This window comes from Anguilla anguilla, chromosome 6, assembly GCF_013347855.1.
Source record: "Anguilla anguilla isolate fAngAng1 chromosome 6, fAngAng1.pri, whole genome shotgun sequence".
NCBI lineage: Eukaryota > Metazoa > Chordata > Actinopteri > Anguilliformes > Anguillidae > Anguilla > Anguilla anguilla.
In genome coordinates, this window is record NC_049206.1 from 25630261 (window position 1) to 25650991 (window position 20731).

Sequence of the window (20731 nt, forward strand, 5' to 3'; positions counted from 1 at the left end):
GTTACTGCAAAATTCTGAACTACACGACTTTGCGCAATGATGTATTCAGTGACTGTTTGCTAAGCAGGGAGTGACTGGAATCCCATCGCATACATGCTGATTTGCATAAGATCTGTCAGTAACTAGTACAGTTATCATCTTACTGGATAATTCAAACATGGGGATTATGGGAGAGGCTCCAGTACATAAACCACTTAAGGCATTAATTGCAGACAAGCTGTTCAGTAAATATTGCTTATCAAGTGATCACTCACAATAAGCTATTCTCTGATCCAGAAAACTAAGCAGCTGATTTCTTTATTTTTCCTTGTTATTCCTTTATACTTTGTTATTTTCTGTATGCCTATTGTAGTAATGGTCTGGTGCTGTTATTAAAGAAAATTATACCACAGTGCGAACTACCCTAGGCATGTTTTGTAGTTTCTTTCTTTCATGTTGTTGGTTTTGTGATGTCTGCAAATGTTGCACGAAATGATTTGTTTACTTGGTGTCCTTTTGCCTTATGGGCGTGATACTATGATTGGGGTTGGTGGATGACCTCCATTTCCCTTGTGGTTTGACTGAATGCAGTGCTGCCTCTTTGATCTGCCTCTTAACATTAGCTGCAGAAGATGAGGTTGAAGAGTTTCTCCAGGGGCTCAATGTTCAGCACCACTGAAAAGCTTGAGGGACCGAGCGATTTCCCTCCCCTGACCGCCCTAGCTAGCACCACACAAGATTTTGCACCTCAGGCCCCAGGAACAGAGCGTCATGCCTTGGTGGCTCGTCCTGATGGGTGCAACGCTGCAAGGGCCTATCCTGGTGTGAGACTACAGCCCCCGCTCAGATGCTGGGTGTGGGGAAGAGGTTAAATGGCGTCCTCCTCTCTCCGGCAAATCTTACAGACGGGGGTGTGCATTGGCATAAAACATGCTGTACCTTGTCTGGGTGACAGTCTAGTACATCTGCAGCAAGGGAAGGAGAGGAGTCAGGCTTGACATGCCCATTGCCACAGGTTCCAGTGGTCAGTTGATGGGATGTCCACATCATCAGCACCTGGTGGAAGGCCCAGTGCATTGGATAGTGATGACCACCCTTCTCCAGAAACAGACAGCATGCAGAGGCTGTCAGCAGAGACTCAACAGGCAGTACAGGCAATACAGGAGCTCTGACAATGCAGCAACAATTGTTCGGATCCTCCTCAGTAATTGCAGGTTATAGAGTTGCCGGCTGATATTTTTGACAACAGTTCAACATACCACAGACACTGGTTCCACTGCCCCAACTGGCTTATGCCCCCATTGGCTTGCTCTGGCAAAAAGGGAGACAGCTGAGGAGACGGTAAAGGAGATGGCACCCACATTCCTTGAACCCTCCAATAGTCCATGGGCCACCCTTGCTGTCTCTGAAAGAAGGATACTGCATGGCGGTTCTGCATTGGCTACAGGTGGCTGAATGCTGTGACCCTTAAGCAATCCTGCTCCCATCCCTGTATTGATGATTCTTTGGATTATATCGCTAGTTCACTGTGGTTCTTCGGACACTGGCTATTAGCAGGTTTAAGTTGACACTAGAGGGCGAAACTGCAAGGGCACGGGCCCTGGCAGCTTACAGTGATGCCCTTTGGACGCTTAATGTCTCTGCTACATTTGAGCGCCTAATGGAGAGAGTGCTGACCTCAGCCCCCCAGGGCAAGCGTGTGGTTTACTTAGATGACCTCCATGTTCATACGCCTGATTACAGCAGAGCTTTTCAAAATCTCAGAGAGGCGCTCACTGTAATTTGCTGAGCAGGACTTTGTCTCAACCTAAAGAAATGCCACTTGTTGCAGAGAGAGGCCAAGTTCCTGGGCCGTGTGATGTGGGGCCACAGTGACCACAAACCCAGAGAAAGTGGCTAGAGTGTGGTACTGGCCGACCTCAAAGGACATTGCTGAGCTTCGTTTCCTGGGGCCTGCCTCCTGCTGTAAGAGTTTGTCAGGGTCATTGCGGCTGTCCCAAGGCCCCTCACCCAGGGAACACCAGTGCTGCAGCCTTAGCCAGGCCATGGAGTGCCCTGGCCCAGGCACTTTTACTGGCTCACCTGACCCCCCTGCAGTGGTTCATCGTGGGCACAGAGGCACGCACTGTGGGAATAGGTGCTATGGTCTCACAAGAGGGAGCAGAGGAAGAGAGATTAGTGGCATATGTCCATCACGAATGGTGTCATCCAGAAAGGAACTACTGTGTGACTCAGAGGGAGATCCTGGCTCTGGTGCAAGTTGATATGAAATATAAAGACATCGCTGACCCATTAAGCCCATTGTTGTATATGTTAACTGTGTCTCAAGTAAAAGTATTTTGTGTATGTGTATGGGCATGTATGTGTGTGTGAACGTGTCTAACTGACCATCATTTAGTGCTAAATTAACACAGTCCCACAGCAATTCAGACTCTAAATGACAGGTTCTCCCAGAGAAGCCCTAATCATACCACACCAGAGGCTGTCAATTAACAGAGTTACCTTCTATTAATGGGGCTACCTTTGCGCATCTGCACTTATTTACGCTTATAATTGATTTCCTATCAAATAAATATTTTTCAGAACTTTTTTCTTTAGAAAGCGTGTAAGGGCACGTTCTTGAGCCAGTTTTTCCACAATTACCAGTCCTTGTGTTTTTATATTGTACACATAAGGCTTCAAAAGTTCTGTTGGGATTTCGCTAATTAATATGATGAACAAATTAGGTGTAACCCGCAGCTGTTCTGTCACTCCTGGTTTCAATCAAAACAGAAAGTAGGGTAATTGCCACATGTCTCCTAACAGGAATGCAGGCTGGTAAACATGAGCTTCCTGATAGCTTTAATGGAGCTTAGATTCCCACGAGCTGAACGGAGTAGACTGTCTGAGCATGATCTGCTGTCTTTGCTAACATCCCAGAGCAGGCAGGAGAGGGATATCCCAGGCTTCTGGCCTGATATCCCTTCTATATTAAAAACCGTACCTGTGGCAGCACATTGGCTTTATTCTCACCCTCCATGGCCACTAGACATCCCTGCCCACTGCAGTCAGGCTGCCTCAACTCTCAGTCAGAGGCACATAAAGCATGAAAGAGACAACTGGCTGAGCATTGTATGGAAGCACTACAGCAGGGAATGTATAAACTCAGCCTTAGTACAGGATAGGACCCTCTTTTGCTTCCAGAATAGCATGAATTCTTTATGGCATGGATTCCACGATGTGCTGGGAAGATTCCTTGAGAACAGTGGTCCATGCTGACTCAGTAGTATTACACCTTTCATTACTTTGCATCATCCTGCATTAAGGATAACACTACTGAGTGATTTGATTTTTACAGTGTTCTCTGTGACTGGTGAACAGATTGGGGGGATTTTAGCTTTCCTCCTTAAAGAATCTTGCAAAAATAAACTTCAGACCCTTTGGTTTGGGCTTGTAGACAGCTCTGTTCAATTCAAACCACACGTTTTCAATCACGTTCGAGTCTGGAGGCTGAGATGACCATTGCAAAACAGTAATTTTGTGGTCACTTAACAATTTCTCGATTTTGAGTTATGCTTGGAATCACAGCAATCTTTGAGGTTTTTGGGGGATACCATTTTTTTGGCCAAAACATCTTGGCACTTGCTGGAGTTCATGATTCCACTGACATTGACCTTAATTAAAGAGCCACCAGCATATTTCACCACAGGTATGACATGCTTTTCAACACAAGCATCCTTCTTCTAGTACTAAAACCCATGCTAGTGTATGTAATTTTAAAGCTAAATTTTTGTCTCGTCTGATCCTAACACCTGGTTCCAACACCAGGTTATTCACATGTGTATTGTTTGAGGATCATGTGTGTTTTCATTTGCCCCATATTATCTCTTTACAGCTCCAGTGGTGACAGGCACAGGGCCTAACTTCTCTCTGGGGGAGTTACAGGGACACCTGGCCTACGAACTCAACCCCCCAGGGGCAGGAATGAGGAGAACCCTGCCCAGCACCTCCTCTAGCGGGTGAGTCCCATACCGCCGCAATGTCTCACACGCTGTAAACGCACAGATACACCCACACACACATGCACATGAATGCACAAACACACACACATGCATATACACTTTGATACTACGCACGCACAATGCCCACAGACACACACATGTCCACTCTCTCACATACATACATGTTTACTCTTTCTCCTCCCCTCACCTCCTCCTCCTCTCTCTCACACAGGAGCAAGAGGCACAAGTCGGGATCGATGGAAGAGGACGTGGACACCAGCCCAGGGGGCGAGTACTACCCCTCGCCCAGTTCGCCTGGCAGCAGTTCCCGAAACTGGCAGGAGGACATGGAAGGAGGTGAGCTCCTTTCAGACCTGCACATGTCACACGTGCCTATGGGTGGCGAGTGGTGCTTAACACTGTTAAACTTTTTACACCTGTGCTTAACACCATAGCCCCATTCATACCTGTGCTTAACAACATATCACCATTCACACCTTTGCTGAACACCATAGCACCATTCACAACTGTGCTTAACACCATAGCACTATTCATACCTGTGCTTGACATCATAGCAGCATTTACACCTGTGCTTGACACTATGGCACTTACCACACCATTCACATGATGATGATGATGATGGTTATGATGGTGCTGGTGGTGGTGATAATGATGACATACGTACATCCTTTTTTAGTAATATACTATAAGATATAGTTCACTTTTCTAGATCCAGCAATCAATCAATTTTTTATAAATATAAATAAAACAGCAACCAGATGAAAGTCCATGTTTTTATCACTCTTACACACAAGGACATTACATTACATTACAGGACTGGCAACATGTTTACCAAAACTTATGCAACACCTTTATTGTCCCTTGCTGTCAGTGTACTCCAAGAAATATGTGGGAGTGTCGTGAGAAGGAAAGAAAAATAAATCAAAGGGCAGTGTGTAACTATGACTAAAATCATGCTACGCACTGCTGCGGCTGAGAATAGGCCCTTTGTGGAGAATGTGAGTGTTTTGCTTGGCATTATGTTCCCTAAATTGAGAGCAGAGTCGTAATTAATTCATGAGCCCTTGCTTTTGTGAAAGTCTGCAAAAAAGGCAGCTCTCTATGCGTCCCTGAAGGAAGATTTACAGCACGACTCTGTGGAGTTCTTTTCGCCTTGAGCTGTAATCACAATTAACAGCGTGTTGAAGCGTTGCCATTTTTCTGCTCTCTGAACATTTCATTCCTGCTTTTCTTCCATTTTTGGCTTAACCGCGATGCTAAAAGCAGGTGTGAATGCACGTACTGGTGATCGAATACACATGTATTCAAATGAAAATACAGTGAAAACATTCTTGAAAATGTGAGGGCAGCTACTTCCCCTCTATGCAAACAGAAGACCAAGTGAATGTACAGAAATATATTTTACATGCGCATTCCTTGGCCATTAACACGTGTGAACATGAACTTAAAAGAATTTAAAAGAACAGTGTAAATAGCTTACGTGCACACGTTCTATTATTTACTATTTTCTAAGTGTTCATTTCTTAGCCATATACAGCTTCATCAATTGAGAGTCTCATCAATCGGTTGCGTTGAAACCATGAAACATTTAAACTGGTGAAGCCTAATGCTTGTTTGTAACCTCTGCTCTGGTGAAGCTGTCTACAAAACAATTGTTTTGAATAAAGGCAATATTCTTACTGTTATAAGGATCAGGTTCTTCATTATTTAAATGCTTTTAACCTCTTTTTACCTGTCCTTTTGTTTACTGCAATATTGAAAATAAAAGTTTATGATTACTTTTTTGCATCTTGAGCTATTCGTATTTCAGATAGCCTTTCAGCTACCCTGGTTGTTCCTAAGTTGTTCTTTGAGGAAGCATGCATTTATCCATTGTATTTTAACTGGAAATGTTTAGCTGGAAACTATCGCGCATCGTAATAGCGTACAGTTCAGCATTTTATTGTAGGAAGTGTTGTTTTCTGGATGGGTTTCCTGTGAATTCCGGAGGGTGCAGTTGTTGCATTTGACTGGATATGCACTCGGTCAGAGGACAGCAAGGATAGCGTGAAAGGGCTTATTGTGACCTGACTGATGAGTCATATGGGTGTGATTTTCCTGTAATTTACCACAGGGGCCTGCGATTTACCCGTGGGTTGGTTAGCGGGGTGGAGGGGAAACGTGCTCGCCACGTTTGGGGTGGCTGCAGCAGGTCGGGGTGAGGGAGGTGAATGCGCGTGTGTCCGCAGAAGGGGCAGAGGAGGCTCCCCCAACTTGTGGCCCTTTTCACGTGCTAACCCCGGAACAGGAGAGGTCAGAGGATTCAGCCTGGTCCGAGACTCCAGACGGCCTTAACGAGCTCCTCTGTAACGAGCTCATCAGCTGATTGCTGGGACCAGGGGAGGGAGCAAGTGGGGGGGGGGAGGGGGAAGGAGCTGCCAGTGTTCTAGCCTGTGACAGCATGCTGGGACGCAGAGGGCAGTGTTGTGACAGCTGCACGTTACTTCAGCACTGTGCCGCTGGCTGTGGGAGCAGCAGGCACTCTCTGTCAGGCCCTGCTGCTTTTCAGTCCCACCGAGGGAGCTGGACGAAGCTGAGGGGTCAGCGTGACTGTCCCTAAGTAAAGTGAATGGGTGTGTGTGTGCGTGTGTATGTGTGTGTCATAGGGCTTGTATTACAGTAGATAGGAAAGCAGTCGGGGCTGTTAGCTAGCCTGCAGCACCTCTGTAGGAGAGGCCTCTGTGTGGCTCTGTTACTCTCGACAGCACTGTCTTCATATAAGTAAAGAAATGTTATCTTTTGTGCAGTTAAACACAGTGATACTCAAAGTCCTGCCTGCAATAAGAACAGCTTGTGGATAATGAGGACATCTGACCGTCTGCATGCCTGTATGTGTCTGAATTTTGCTATCATGGTCGATGACAGATACTCTGTTCATTAGTTCTCATAATGTTAGGCACTAAAAAAGAGTGCAAGTATTTCACACTTGTCCTGACAGCACCTCATCTGCACTTCCTGTTCTGCTGTTCCTCTGCTGCTGAAATGCTGACATTGTCTTTCCTAGCCCCCCTAGTGGCCACATATCTATACTGCAGTTCCATTCACCAGCATTTTATATCCATGATTTGATTTTCTTGAACACATGTAAATGTACAATTTCAAAAATAATTATATGTTGTAATTTATTGATATAGTTGATTAAAAGATATTGATATTGATAAAAAATATTAATGTTATAGTAGAAAATTATATAAAAAGACATAAACATTTTATTAACATATTTATATTTGTTTTTCTAATTTCAATTATGCAATTTAGGTGTAATTTTTTACAATGTACCCACTTGAATGTTTTATTCTGCAAACAGAGAGATCTGAAGAAGTAAATATTCATACACAGAGGAGCTAGCTATGCAGTATACCAGGTCTCGTAAAAGCAGCACAAGCAGCACAGTTTATGATTGTCATAAATGCACCTGAGGTTTATGAATGTACTGTAGGTTTGAAGTGGTGCAGCGGTGGTTCTGTGTGGGTAACGCCCCTGTCCCCCCACACCCCCTCTCTGCCCAGGGATCTCTCCCACAGTGAAGAAGACCGAGATGGACAGCCCCTCCCCCCAGGACAGCTCACCCCGCCTCAGTTTCACACAGCACCACCGGCCGGTCATCGCAGTCCACAGCGGTGAGCCCTCTCATCTGTGTATATTATCTATCTAGACACTGTCATTGTATACACACATTGTATATATACAACTCTCTCTGTCTATCTCACTACATATATATATATATATAGAGAGAGAGAGCGAGAGAGAGAGAAAGAGACCATGCTTTACCCTTCACCCTTATTTGCTTTTCAGTGAAAACAACCATTAAGTGCAAGTTCTTTATTTTTCCGTGTTAGAAAATAGTGCAGCAAACATATATATTTCACACAAAACTTTTACAACACAAAACTATGTAAAATATGAAATCTTTCAGAATTAGTGTGCCCATACTTTATTACAGCTTCCTTTTCTGGGAGACTTGCTTTGAGGTTTTTGAAGGGATCTGCTGGGATATTTTTCCATGCTTCTTGTGAACACCTCCAAAGTTCAGTCTTAGAAGTTGTATTTTCTGCTTCTCTTGATCCAAGTAAAACACATTCAATGATGTTGAGGTCTGGACTCTGGTGTGGCCAGTCCACTGTTCTGAGAACGCCATTGACTTGATCTTCTTAGCAGTGTGATTGGGGTCATTATTTTGCTGTAGGATGGCATACATACTGCCTTCTCTTACTTCCAAAAATATCAAATTTAGACTCATCAGTCCATAAAACCTTTGTCCTGTTTCGGTGCACTAGTGTAAATTTGCTTCTCTTTTGTTTGTTTCCATTTCTCAGTAGTGGCTTTTTTACAGCTACACATCCTTTCAGACACATAGCATTGAGTTGTCTTCGCACAGTGGGAAGATTGACCGAAACACCTGTGGATTTCTTCAGATCTGTCGAGTTTGATTTTTTTTCCTATCTCTCAAAGATAAAATCTTTACGTACTCTCTTTGTAGTGGTGATAGTTTACTCTGACATTACTATTTACTATATATGTTCGGTACACACACTATACAATACGCAAACTTTTCTCGGTACATTGACACTGTTAAGTACACACAATGATTGACACACATACTGTACTGTTACTGTGACTGCATATACATCCAATAGACATTGTATGATATGCAAACCGCTAACTGGATATGTACACTGTTCAGTACACATGCTGTATGATGTACATCGTGTTCACTGTATATTCACACTCTTCAGGACTCGCACTGTCCAATACACAGGCATTTCACTGTCGATGCAAGTGATGAAGTGTTCAGTACCCGCAGTATGCTACACACTCTCACTGTGTATTTCACCCACTTTCAAATGCAAGCTTTTCTGTTCAGGGTTCAAGAGATCTGTTTCTTGTCACATTCTCCTTTATGATCAATGGCAGCTCAATCCAAGAAATGAGGAGTTCCTCCTCTGTGAGTGTGTTCTAGCTTTTACAGGGCCATGCGTAAAAGGCAGCCACAGTACATTTTTAACTGATGATTGTGAAGAGAATGAAGAATAATGTACGAGCGCGAGGGAGCTTCTGCACGCTCAGTAAAGCAGCCATTAAAATGAGTGGATTAAAAAGGTTGTGCATTAGCATGTGTCAGCTAAATTAGGACATCAATAGAGACATATTGCAGTAAATAGCATGGCTTAGCAACGGTCATTTTTGCAAGCAAACGTAAAGTAGTAGATTTTAAATAATGCATTTCACGGATGATCAGAGAGCGCACGTCTTAACTACACTTAAGCATACCATGAAGAATGCAGTCTACCCTTTCTGTTAAAATGAGGTCATACTGCTTATGACAGAATTCCCTGTAGTTACCTACAGTCCACTTTTTCTATATGATGGTTTCAATGCGTGCAGGTTGTACAATGTTTTGTATGGTCAGACTGCAGAGTATCAGTAAGTGTGTAATGGTGACTCTCCCTCCCATCCAATGCAGGCATCTCCAGGACTCCACACCCTTCTTCGTCTTTGCACTTCCCCACCACCTCCATCCTGCCCCAGTCGGCCGCCTCCTACTTCCCCCACACCGCCATCCGCTACCCTCCGCACCTCAGCTCCCAGGACCCGCTGAAGGACCTGGTCTCCCTGGCCTGCGACCCCTCCAGCCAGCAGCCCGGCCCGGTGAGTATGAGCACCAGCTCCCCCTGGCTGTAGGCCGCAGTACTGCACTGTTAAACCCTGGCTGACTTGTCACCAGTGCTTTGGGCCAGGAGGCCATGCTAGATAAGGAGCTGCTCCTGAATCCTCCCCCTCCTGGCTTTTGTGTGATTGTCCCACAAACAGAGCACAATTTGAGCCAACCATAATTCTGTGACCCAACAGCAGAGGTGTCTTTTGTGTTTATTGCTGCCTTAACCTTCGCAACGCAATGCCGAGTGATTGGAAACTTATGGGGAAATGAATACTGCCTTCCATTTTCGATTTTATATCCTCCTGATACCGGGCAGAAAAAAGTTTGTTTTAAAATTTTATATTTTAAATACAAGTGTCTTGGATGACAAAACAAGACACGTTTCTGTGAATACATTTTCTAAAATATGATTTATTTTGTTTTTATTGAAAGTCCCTTGTAGTATATGTTTCATCATGATAGAATATATGGTTCTTGTGATTAAGACTCATGTCCCCTACAGGGGACAAAAATGAATTGCCAGGTCTTAGGAGGATATGATGTTGCGGTGATATATGTGATAATTAGTGATTAATGACAACTAGGGGAGAAAATCCCTTGATGTTCTTAATGAGTTTTCTGATGCTCTCAACCACAGCAAGTAGATGAAACAACAACAAATGTTCGCACTGTGATTAGAAATGATGAAGACATGAGCTGATTCTCTTTTTAGAGCTAGTGGGCTGGCCTCACTAGAAAGCATTGTTGTAGATGAGCAACAATGAGATCGGAAACATGGACAAATGTGGCTTTCTCAAATTGGCACTGTGCATTTGTGAGTGGCCAGATACTCTACTAGGGGAAATGCAATGCAGTATTGCTTTGGTGTCATGGAAAGAAGGTACGCTTTATCATGGTCATTGCCAGTGTGAACCCACCTGGCAATGACTGGTTGCTGTGACCTGTTCGGCAAGGCTTCGCATGTGTGCCTCTGTGCGGGGGTACATGTTCGCAAATGAGCGTCGGTGCTTGCGTCTGAGAGCTGTATGTCTGCATAGTGTGTTTGGTGTGTTTGAGTGTGTGCGTGCGAGTGTGCGAGAGAGCATGCGCGCGCGTGTGTGTGTGTGTGTGTGTGGATGAGCATGAATAGAAAGAGCAGTCCTGCGCTAGCAATCCTCTTCCAAGCATGAGCTGGGGAATCTCTTAAGAGCCAAGATCACTGGCAAAGTCTACGTGCAGTAAACAAGCATTGTGTGTACTGCACTGCATCTAATTTCTTCCACAGAAACATCAACAGCTGAAGAAATCTGAACATCACTGATAGGCCCATTACTATGATACAGCTGTGTTAGATACAGCTGTGTTCCTTCCTTCCTTGTTACTTTGGAAACTGCGATGCTGAGGCTTATTGGAGAGCAACCCTGCACTCGTTTCACTCAGGAATCTTCTCAGTAGAGCGTAGGGAGAAAATACTTTGCTGCATTCAGAGTGTTAGGACCGAAGTCCCAGGCTGGTCCTGAAACCAACCACGCAAGCGCCGTCTCAGACACAGGAACAAGCTCTGCAGAGCTTCTTGCAGACATTAAGGCAGCACCTGAAGATCGTCTCGGGCACTATTAGGACTTTCAGAACATCCTTGAGTCTGCGAAACACCAAAGATTTACACAGTACATTGCACCATTCCTCTCCATCATTTCATTAAAAACACAGAGCATTGCTGGCGTGAACCCGCACCATTCCTTTGAGGCTCTGAAAGTTTGTTTTCATTTTTCTCGGCAGTAATGGGCAGGTTTTTCTAGCTGTCAGTGAGGAATGGGTCTAGAGCTGCCCCCGTCATCAGCCCGAAATGACAACACTCGGACGAACGCCCAAACTCTCGCGACGACAACACTCGGACAAATGCCTAAACTTTTCTGTCTGGAACTACGCGCAGGCTCGCTGGCTTGTCCGCGTGAAGGGAACTGTGACATTAATGACTCCTCACTTGGTCTGGCACTTTGGCCGTGTTATATTAGTCCAACGGAGGTTTCCCTGGCCTGCCCTCGACAGTCGGAGCATGGGGGAAGGACATCCATCAGACGCTGCCTCAGTTCTCCCACAGCGCTTCCCCCAATCTCCCACCACAGTGAGCCGGCAGACAGCCAGCCCAGCAGGATGCTCAGGGCCGGAGCTCGCTGATTTATTTGTTTGTATCAGTCAGCAGAACAAATTATATTTTGTTGCTACCTCACAGTTGTTTTCAAGGCGCACAGAAGAGATAAAGAACTGGATATGAAATTTTCAGCCTGTCTCGAAGAAATATGGAAGTACAAAAGTGTGCCTTTTAAATGAATTGAAAAGCCAAGGTGCCTTTGTTAGTGTGTTGTTGGGAAAGCCAGCCGCCGTGCAATCTCGGGTTGAGCTCTATTTCACGCCAGGTCAGCGTTCGGCAGCGGGTGATGGTTCGGCAGCAGACAGATGATGGTCAGCAATGGGCAGGTTAGAGTTTGGCAGCAGCCAGGTGAAGCGGTCAGGTCAGGGTTGAGCAGTGGTCACGTAATGGATCGGCAGCGGTCAGATGAAGGTCGGCAGCGGTCATGTCAGGGTTCGTCTAGCTGTCAGATTAACTTCGGCAGCGGTCAGGTGAAGATCGGCAGCTGTCAGGTGAAGATCGGCAGTGGTCAGGTGAAGGTCAGCAGTGGTCATGTCAGGGTTCGCCTACAGTTATGTAATGGTTCGCCAGCGGTCAAATGAAGGTCGGCAGCGGTCATGTCAGAGTTCGGCAGTGGTCAGGTGAAGGTCCTCTCTCTTGATTTTCAGCTGAATGGCAGTGGTCAGGTGAAGGTCAGCAGCGGTCAGGTGAAGGTCAGCAGCAGTCAGGTGAAGGTCGGCAGCGGTCATGTCAGGGTTCAGCAGTGGTCAGGAGAAGGTCAACAGCGGTCAGGTGAAGGTCAGCAGCAGTCAGGTGAAGGTCGGCAGCGGTAATGTCAGGGTTCAGCAGTGGTCAGATGAAGGTCGGCTGCGGTCAGGTGAAGGTCGGCAGTGGTCATGTCAGGGTTCAGCAGCGGTCAGGAGAAGGTCGGCAGCGGTCAGGTGAAGGTCAGCAGCAGTCAGGTGAAGGTTGGCAGCGGTCATGTCAAGGTTCAGCAGCAGTCAAGTGAAGGTCGGCAGCGGTCAGGTGAAGGTCAGCAGCAGTCAGGTGAAGGTGCACAGCGGTTAGGTGAAGGTCGGCAGCGGTCAGGTGAAGGTCCTCTCTCTTGATTTTCAGCTGAATGGCAGTGGTCAGGTGAAGGTCAGCAGCAGTCAGGTGAAGGTCGGCAGCGGTCATGTCAGGGTTCAGCAGCGGTCAGGAGAAGGTCAACAGCGGTCAGGTGAAGGTCAGCAGCAGTCAGGTGAAGGTCGGCAGCGGTCATGTCAGGGTTCAGCAGTGGTCAGATGAAGGTCGGCTGCGGTCAGGTGAAGGTCGGCAGCGGTCATGTCAGGGTTCAGCAGCGGTCAGGAGAAGGTCGGCAGCGGTCAGGTGAAGGTCAGCAGCAGTCAGGTGAAGGTTGGCAGCGGTCATGTCAAGGTTCAGCAGCAGTCAAGTGAAGGTCGGCAGCGGTCAGGTGAAGGTCAGCAGCAGTCAGGTGAAGGTGCACAGCGGTTAGGTGAAGGTCGGCAGCGGTCAGGTGAAGGTCCTCTCTCTTGGTTTTCAGCTGAATGGGAGCAGTCAGGTGAAGGTGGACAGCGGTCAGGTGAAGGTTGGCAGCAGTCAGGTGAAGGTCCTCTCTCTTGGTTTTCAGCTGAATGGCAGCGGTCAGGTGAAGGTACCCAGCCACTACATCTCCTCCCAGATGCTGGTGCCCCCGCCACACCCCAGCTTGCCCCGCTTGACGCTGGCGCCTGACTCCAAATCCACCACCACCACCTCAGAAGGAGGGGCCAACTCTCCTACATCACCCAGTAAGTGAGCCCCCCCAATCATGGCCCAGATGGTCGTACAAAGGCCCCCAAACGCATCACATTCCCAAACTTCACCATTGGGAGGTATATGAAGGGTCTAAGAAACGGGTTTCAGAATATACGGGAGATATACAGGAGATCATGGTCAAATCATGGGCATCGCAATCACATGGAATTTTTCAGCAAATTTTTCTCAGTAATTTAATACTGCTGACTGCTTATATATGTGTTCAATTTTGTTATTATTTACATAGGATGAAATTGATGAGCCTGGTTGGTTAATAATGTTTGTCACGAGTTGAATTGATGTTTTGTCAGTTCATGACATGACCAGAGTGTGAATCGGTGAGAAGCTATGACCGAAGTCATGGTATCATGGTTGGCTCAAAACGTATGTGCTCTGGTTGTGAACCATCACTTTGTTCTTACGTGGAAGTCACATGGAAATCACTGTGCCAAACTGCCGTTGTGCATATATGGTTAAAGGAATTATGTCTGTTTGGATGTGTGTATTGGGTGTGTGCAGGTGTGCGTGACTTCAAGCAACTTGTGTTGACATGTGTGGGTGTGTGTAGCTGTGTGGAAGTGTGTGTGTTTTTTCAGCAACCAAGTGTGCATGGGTATGTGTGCAGCTGTGTTTGTGTTTATAGCTGTGTAGATATTGTGTTTATAGTGTGTGTGTGTGTAGCTGTTTTGTGTGGGTGTGTGTAGTTGTGTCAGTCTGTGGGAGGGTATGTGTTCTCATGTTGTACTTTGCTATGCAGGATGATGATTGAGACCAGTAGAGAGTGGGTAATGAGAAAGAGAGGGGTGACGAAGGGGAGATTTTATGGGGAGACGCCATCATGTCGTGTGCCTCAATTCTCATGACTAGCGTTCACGCATGAAGCTTTGGCCCCCAGCATTTAACTCCTGCCTTTTCATTTGCACAGTTAAAACATACCAGTGCAGCAGCTGTATGGAGAACGATGTTCTCTCCAGGAGAGGTGGAGATTTAGCTCCAGTCTGAAATGCAAGAAGCCGTTTCCATCTCCCCCTCTTTGTTAATCCTGCTAATGAAATTAGTAAACGAGGAAGAAAGCGCAGCATGCTCCCAGAGAGATGTACAGATTCCGTTAGCTCAGAGGACTCACCACAGCACCACCTCTGTGGGGAATCCCGGGAGAAATGGAATGACAGGAACATACGAGATTAGATGACTATGTCATGACTTTGGTGAGTTCAGACTGGGTTGGGTTTAGAGTGTGATGAGGTCAGATTATGCAGTTTCAATTGTGGTTATTCTAAATTGTGGTGAACTTAGATTGTGGTGAGTTTAGCTGTGGTAAATTCATGGTTTAGATTGTGGTCAGTTTTTACTGTGGTAAATTCAGGTAGTGGTGGGTTCAGATTTGTGGTGAGTTTAGATGTGGTAAATTCAGGTTGTGGTGGGTATAGATTATGGTGAGTTTAGATGTGGTAAATTCAGATTGTATTCAGGTTTAAATTTGTGGTGAGTTTAGATGTGGTAAATTCAGGTTGTGGTGGGTTTAGATTTGCGGTGAGTTTGGTTGTAGTAAATTCAGGTTGTGGTGGGTTTAGATTTGTGGTGAGTTTAGGTGTGGTAAATTCAGAATTGTGGTGAGTTTAGCTGTGGTAAATTCAGGTTGTGGTGGGTTCTGATTTGTGGTGAGTTTAGGTGTGGTAAATTCAGATTTGTGATGAGGTTAGGTGTGGTAAATTCAGACTGTGTTGGGTTTAGTACCAGTAGTGTCGAGCTGAGGTATGGTGGGCTTAGACTGTGGTGAGTTTATGTGTGGTTCTAGATGTGAGGAGTGTTTGTGGCGAGTGGGGTTTTTATGGGACACTCTCTGTTTGCCTCCCAGCGTACTCAGCCCCCGGGACACCCCCTGCCAGCCGGCCCTTTGTAGGCATCGGACCGAGGGATCCTGGAGGACTCTATCAGACACAGGTAAGAATCAGTATCTACCTTTCTGTTTCACACATGCACACACACGCACACACATATGCATATGCACGCACACATAAGCACAGGCACATACGCACACACACACACGAGCATAGACACAGACATGCACACACACATATGCATATGCACACACACATAAGCACAGGAACATACACACACACACACTCACGCACATACACACACGCACACACATACACACACACATGCATATACACACACACGAGCACAGACACATATGCATATGCACACACACATAAGCACAGACACATACATACACACGTGAGCACAGACACACACACAGACATGCAAATGCACACGCACACACATACACATGTACACATAAGCACAGACACACACACACATAAGCATGCACACACACGCACATATACTGTATGCACGCACACACTCATACATTAAATGCACACAAACATGCAAACATACAATATACATATGTACAACAATAGTCTGATTGGCACTTGTAAGACGTCAACCATATGGTCTGTACTGAGTATTTAGTTCAGATAGTCACATCTAAGACTGTCTGGTTGCCAGGGGAAACCAGACATGATGTAACCATTGGATAAACTTCAGCTTCAGGAGATAGAGAGGGTAAGAGGATGAAAATAAAAGCAAAACACCAAAATAATCACAGCCCATCAGACTCCCGCCCTTCTTCAGGCAGACTGCTAACCAATGAGGAGCGCCAGTGTAGAGCAGAGATCGGCTTATCTGGCTTGCTCTTGTCTCCTGTGCATGTGTGGCCATTTGTGTGCTTATAAATAATGTAGGGTGGAGAGACATTAATAACCTTCAATTAGCCAAACATTTAATTGAGATACTGTTTCAGGACTGTGAAAATGTGAAGAGGAGTCTAATGTCTGTATTTTGAGCCCAGACGGAAAATGCAAAACAAAAACTTGTGGCCCAAGGGCTCGGTTCATGAACGCATGTCGCAAGACAGTTCATGTAAGCAATCAGTAGATCGGCTATGGTTCTCATTTGTCTGCCTCATTTTGATTTGTATCGTATGTTGTAATACATAACTGTCATTTTAATGATTTGTTTTATTTGAACTATTATGTCTCCCCAGTACACATAATATAGCCTACATTTTGTTGTAACATTGGGCATTTAGCTATTTGTAATATTGAAATTAAACCTAAAGCCATCCATCAGTAATGTCACCTGTGACAAAGCGGTGACACAAATAACAGTTGCTCCAAATGTAGCTGTTGTGTGTGCTCCCAGGTTATTTAATCCCAGCATCTAATAGCCTAGTCTGTAACTGTCTGTATCACATACAACTCATATTTTTACTATCGGTAACCTTTTCTATGCACAAAAATCCCAGAGAGTGTCGACTACTTAAAGTGTATTTTCGCTTTACTTTCCAGAAGTAAATGGTTTTAAATTATTTAAAATATAGGCTACCACTTTATGATGCAGATGTTATAATAAATTATATACATATTCTAGTATATAGCAGGTATACTTAAAATCGGCAGAATTAGTTTTTTAAAGTACTTCAAATATACGACAATATACACTTTAAAAATAAACGTGATGTACTTAAGGAGCCTACACTTAAAAGATACACATTAGTTTACTACTTTTTCTGAGGGGGCACTTGAAGCTAGACTGGTAAAAGGCCATGCTCCTGTTAATAACTGACCTAAGATTTATCTCCATAGTTATCTAAAGGGTGGGCTTGATCAGAAAAGATTTTTTCTGTTTCCATCATCAGAGGAAAATCCATATTTGCAAGGAAAAATTGATTCTGCAAGTGAAAATCCTCAAAAATTGCTTTCGTGAAACAAGGCCCTGACATACAAATGCGATACTCTCAAACAAAACCAAAATTTAAGGTGCAGACGCAAGATACAAAAATGATACGGTTTGGCTTAATCATTTTTTCCTCTAGCATTTGTAATCATCTGCGCATTTCGTTGTGAAATGGGCTCACACAGGTTTATTTCTGCTTTGATTTTTGTTTTTCTTTAAGAAGCCAGCTCCAGGGCTGTCGGGTGGCTCGCCCTTTAAAAGCATTATTCCAGTGTGTGGATTGGCCCAGTGGTCTGATGCTGAATTTGGATTGTCGCAAGGTGCAGCATGATTGGCTGTAGCATTGCCAAGGAGGGGAGGGAGGGGTTTGGGGTTTTATTACACTGTCTCATCGCTCAACAGGGACTACTGCTGGTCAATAGAGAATCCACAGTCTGCTTGCTCGAGCTGCACATGAAGCAGGTTACTTCTACTCATGTCTGTGCAAGCTCGACTTGTAGACTGCAGTGTAAAAAGAAGCAGCATCTTGACAGTGTGTGTTTGGGAGGATAGTACATGCATTTCTGTGTGTTCTTGCAGCTGGATAGCAGCTTTGGGTGTGCCTGGATAAAAGGATTAGGCATCACGCCACACCTGTTTAGTCCTTTATTGATCATTTTTCATTTTTAAATTACATCGCAGGAAGGAGTGAAAAAAACTGTGAAAGGAAATGTGGTCAAACAGTAGCTGGAACTTACGTTTCTCACAAATTTCAAAGAGTTTATCATTAGCTAGACTTTAATTCACTAATTATGTCCTCTTTAAATTATGCATTTTGGTTGTCTTGCATTTCTTGCTTGGAAGAAAAAAATAAGTCTGTATTAAAATGATGGCCTTCCACCAAGTCTGGATTAGAAGCATAATTATACCCCAGACTTTAAATTTTGGTTTAGAAACCTAATTATATCCTGGAGTATAATTCTTGCCCCTTACTTTTATATTGGAAAAAAAGGTAAACTTAGAACATTTTCACCCTAAACGCAGATCTCTGGGGGGGCTGAAAACAGGTTCCCCTGAAGGTTTTGCCTGTATTTGGTTCTGTCCATCTTGTCCTTGATGGAAGCTTCCCAGTCCCTCTTGGTGAAAAGCAACCCCGTGACATGATTCTGCGACCACTATGTGTGATGGTAGGGATGGTGCTACCTGGGCAATGGGCAGAGCTTGGTTTGTGCCAGACAGCGCATTGTTTTCAGGCCAAAGAGCTCACTCTTAGTCTCCTCAGGCCTCATGGTTTGTTAGGTGTGAGTTAATGTTGCCCTGTCTCAGAAATAGCTTCCATCTAGCCACTCGTCCAAAGAAGCCAAATCTGCGAAGTACTCAATAGTTTTTCCCATTTCGGCCAATGAGATTTGCGACTCTGTTGGGGTTGTAGCTGGCCACTTGGCTTGATCATGGTAGTGCCTGGGTTGTGCCAAAAACTTTTTCCATTTTGCAACAATGGAGAGTGATCCTTGGGTGGGTCAAAGCTTTGCCAATCTTTTTTATATTTGTCTCCAGTGTTTGCCACCTTACAACTTCATCTCAGAGTTCTGTGGGCAGTTGCTTGGACTTTATGATAGCATGGCTGGTCTGATCAGCAGAGTTTGTTATATTTATTCTGCAATAATGCAGTTGAAGATGGTGAACTGTATCATTACAGACGGTGGATTCAAATCAGCATAAATGGGCCTTGTTAATGAATGTGATCTCTCAGAAAATGAAATACACCTGGCCTAATTTAGGTTGTTAATGTAAAGGTGAAAACTTATCAGTTAAGTCATTTTCAGGCTTTTATTTTTAATTTAATATTCGGAAAACTTCTAAATGCTTTATTTTACTTTGACATTGAAGGGAGTTGCTTCTATAAGAGGAGGAAAAAATCACTTTCAAATATACAGTATTTTAATTTGACTTTGCTGAACAGTGAAAGGAAAAATAATCAATCTGGGGTAAAAACATTCTGAAGGCATATACTGCATCTGTGTGTGTGTGCGTGTGTGTGAGTGCATGCATGTGCATTTGCTTTTGTGTGACATGTGGTATGAGTCTCATTCCTGAGACATGAAGCTCTGCAGACTGTTGGGAATTTCCATTTCAAAGTGTCCCCACTGCCCATTCGTCCTTCTGTTTCACGTCTGGAGACATACCTGCGAAACACTTCGGTGTTCTTTGATGTAGCTGATGCTTCGGTTTCCAACGTTTTCATTCTCGCAAAAGTACTGCAGAGATGGGGCTCAGATATCACAGCATGGCACCTGTGCTATGTGTCTGCTGTGCGTGAATGTGTTTATGTGTTTATGCATGCGTTCACAGTGTATATAATGGCATTCTGGCCTGACAGTAGGCAACCCTGTTGTGCTGAAGGTATTCAACATTTCATAAATTGCTTGTGTGTCTGTATGTTTTCATATGCATGTTTGTGTGCAAGTATGAGTGCATGTGTCACTTCGCTCTGGATAAGACCGTCTGCCAAATGTCTGTAATGTAATATAATGTAATGTAACGTGTGTGTGTGTGTGCACGTGTATGGATGTGTGTTCACGGGCATGGGCATGTGCATGTGAGTTTGTGTACATGTTTGTGCATGTGTGTGTGCTTCTGTATATGTACACGTGTGTGTGTGTGAGTGTGTGTGTGTGTGCGTCGGACGTGGGAAGGGGCTTTTCCAGACAGTGCTGCTGGCTGATCTCAGAGCAGAGTTCTGGAGAGACAGGAAGAGCATAAAGCTGGATTCATGTGGTTTTCTACTCCTTGCATTAACAAGAAAAAGGCAGCCAAGGTTTTATTGTTTCTTAATAAGTCTGTACAAATGGGCGTACTTAGACACAGTGGCTGAAGGGCTGCTAAAAAGCTCTAAAACTTGGTGGAGAAAAAATACTGAGATAGAGAGAGGGGGTTAGGAATTTTTTGAGTTCCCTTTCGAGAGATTTAAAAAAATAAAAATAAAAAAAACTTTGGTATTGAGAGCCAAAACCTTACTTGGACGTAACTTTAATTTCAAGTCCTGTTGGGGTCTCTCCCTCACTCGGAATAGCGCTGTTATTTTAATGGGCCTCATTGGTCCTGACTGAAGCTAAATGCTTGGAGCCCAGAAGAGTCTGTTCGCAAGGCCGATAGAACGCGGATCTGCTAAGAGCCCCGTAGAGGGAGGGGCAGCCGAGCCCCGTTTGGCAGCAAAGCTCAGTGGTCCTGAATTATTCATCACTGGTGTACCGAAGGCACGTATCACGCAGAAAGAACTGTGCTACCTCTGTGAGTTGATTTATTTCCGGGATGACGGTGCTACTGGGAAGATATGTCTTCGCTGAACATTGCATGTGGGTCAGAGTGTATTGGCTGCCTGAAGAGGAGCTGAGACATTATAGAAACATTTCAAAGACTGAA

General features: G+C 44.8%; 1 protein-coding gene across 4 annotated transcripts in view; it reads left to right on the forward strand.

Annotated features, from left to right (window-relative positions):
* Positions 1–20731, forward strand: part of LOC118230489 (nuclear factor 1 C-type-like) — a 92880-nt gene that overhangs the window by 62009 nt on the left and 10140 nt on the right. For 3 of the 4 annotated variants that reach the window (XM_035423577.1, XM_035423576.1, XM_035423575.1), the window contains exons 5-10: positions 3854–3977; positions 4192–4316; positions 7529–7639; positions 9484–9668; positions 13419–13578; positions 15444–15529. In XM_035423577.1, the coding sequence (XP_035279468.1) occupies positions 3854–3977; positions 4192–4316; positions 7529–7639; positions 9484–9668; positions 13419–13578; positions 15444–15529 (791 nt within the window). The remainder of the gene's footprint in view (positions 1–3853; positions 3978–4191; positions 4317–7528; positions 7640–9483; positions 9669–13418; positions 13579–15443; positions 15530–20731) is intronic. The other variant, XM_035423578.1, reaches the window with a different exon arrangement.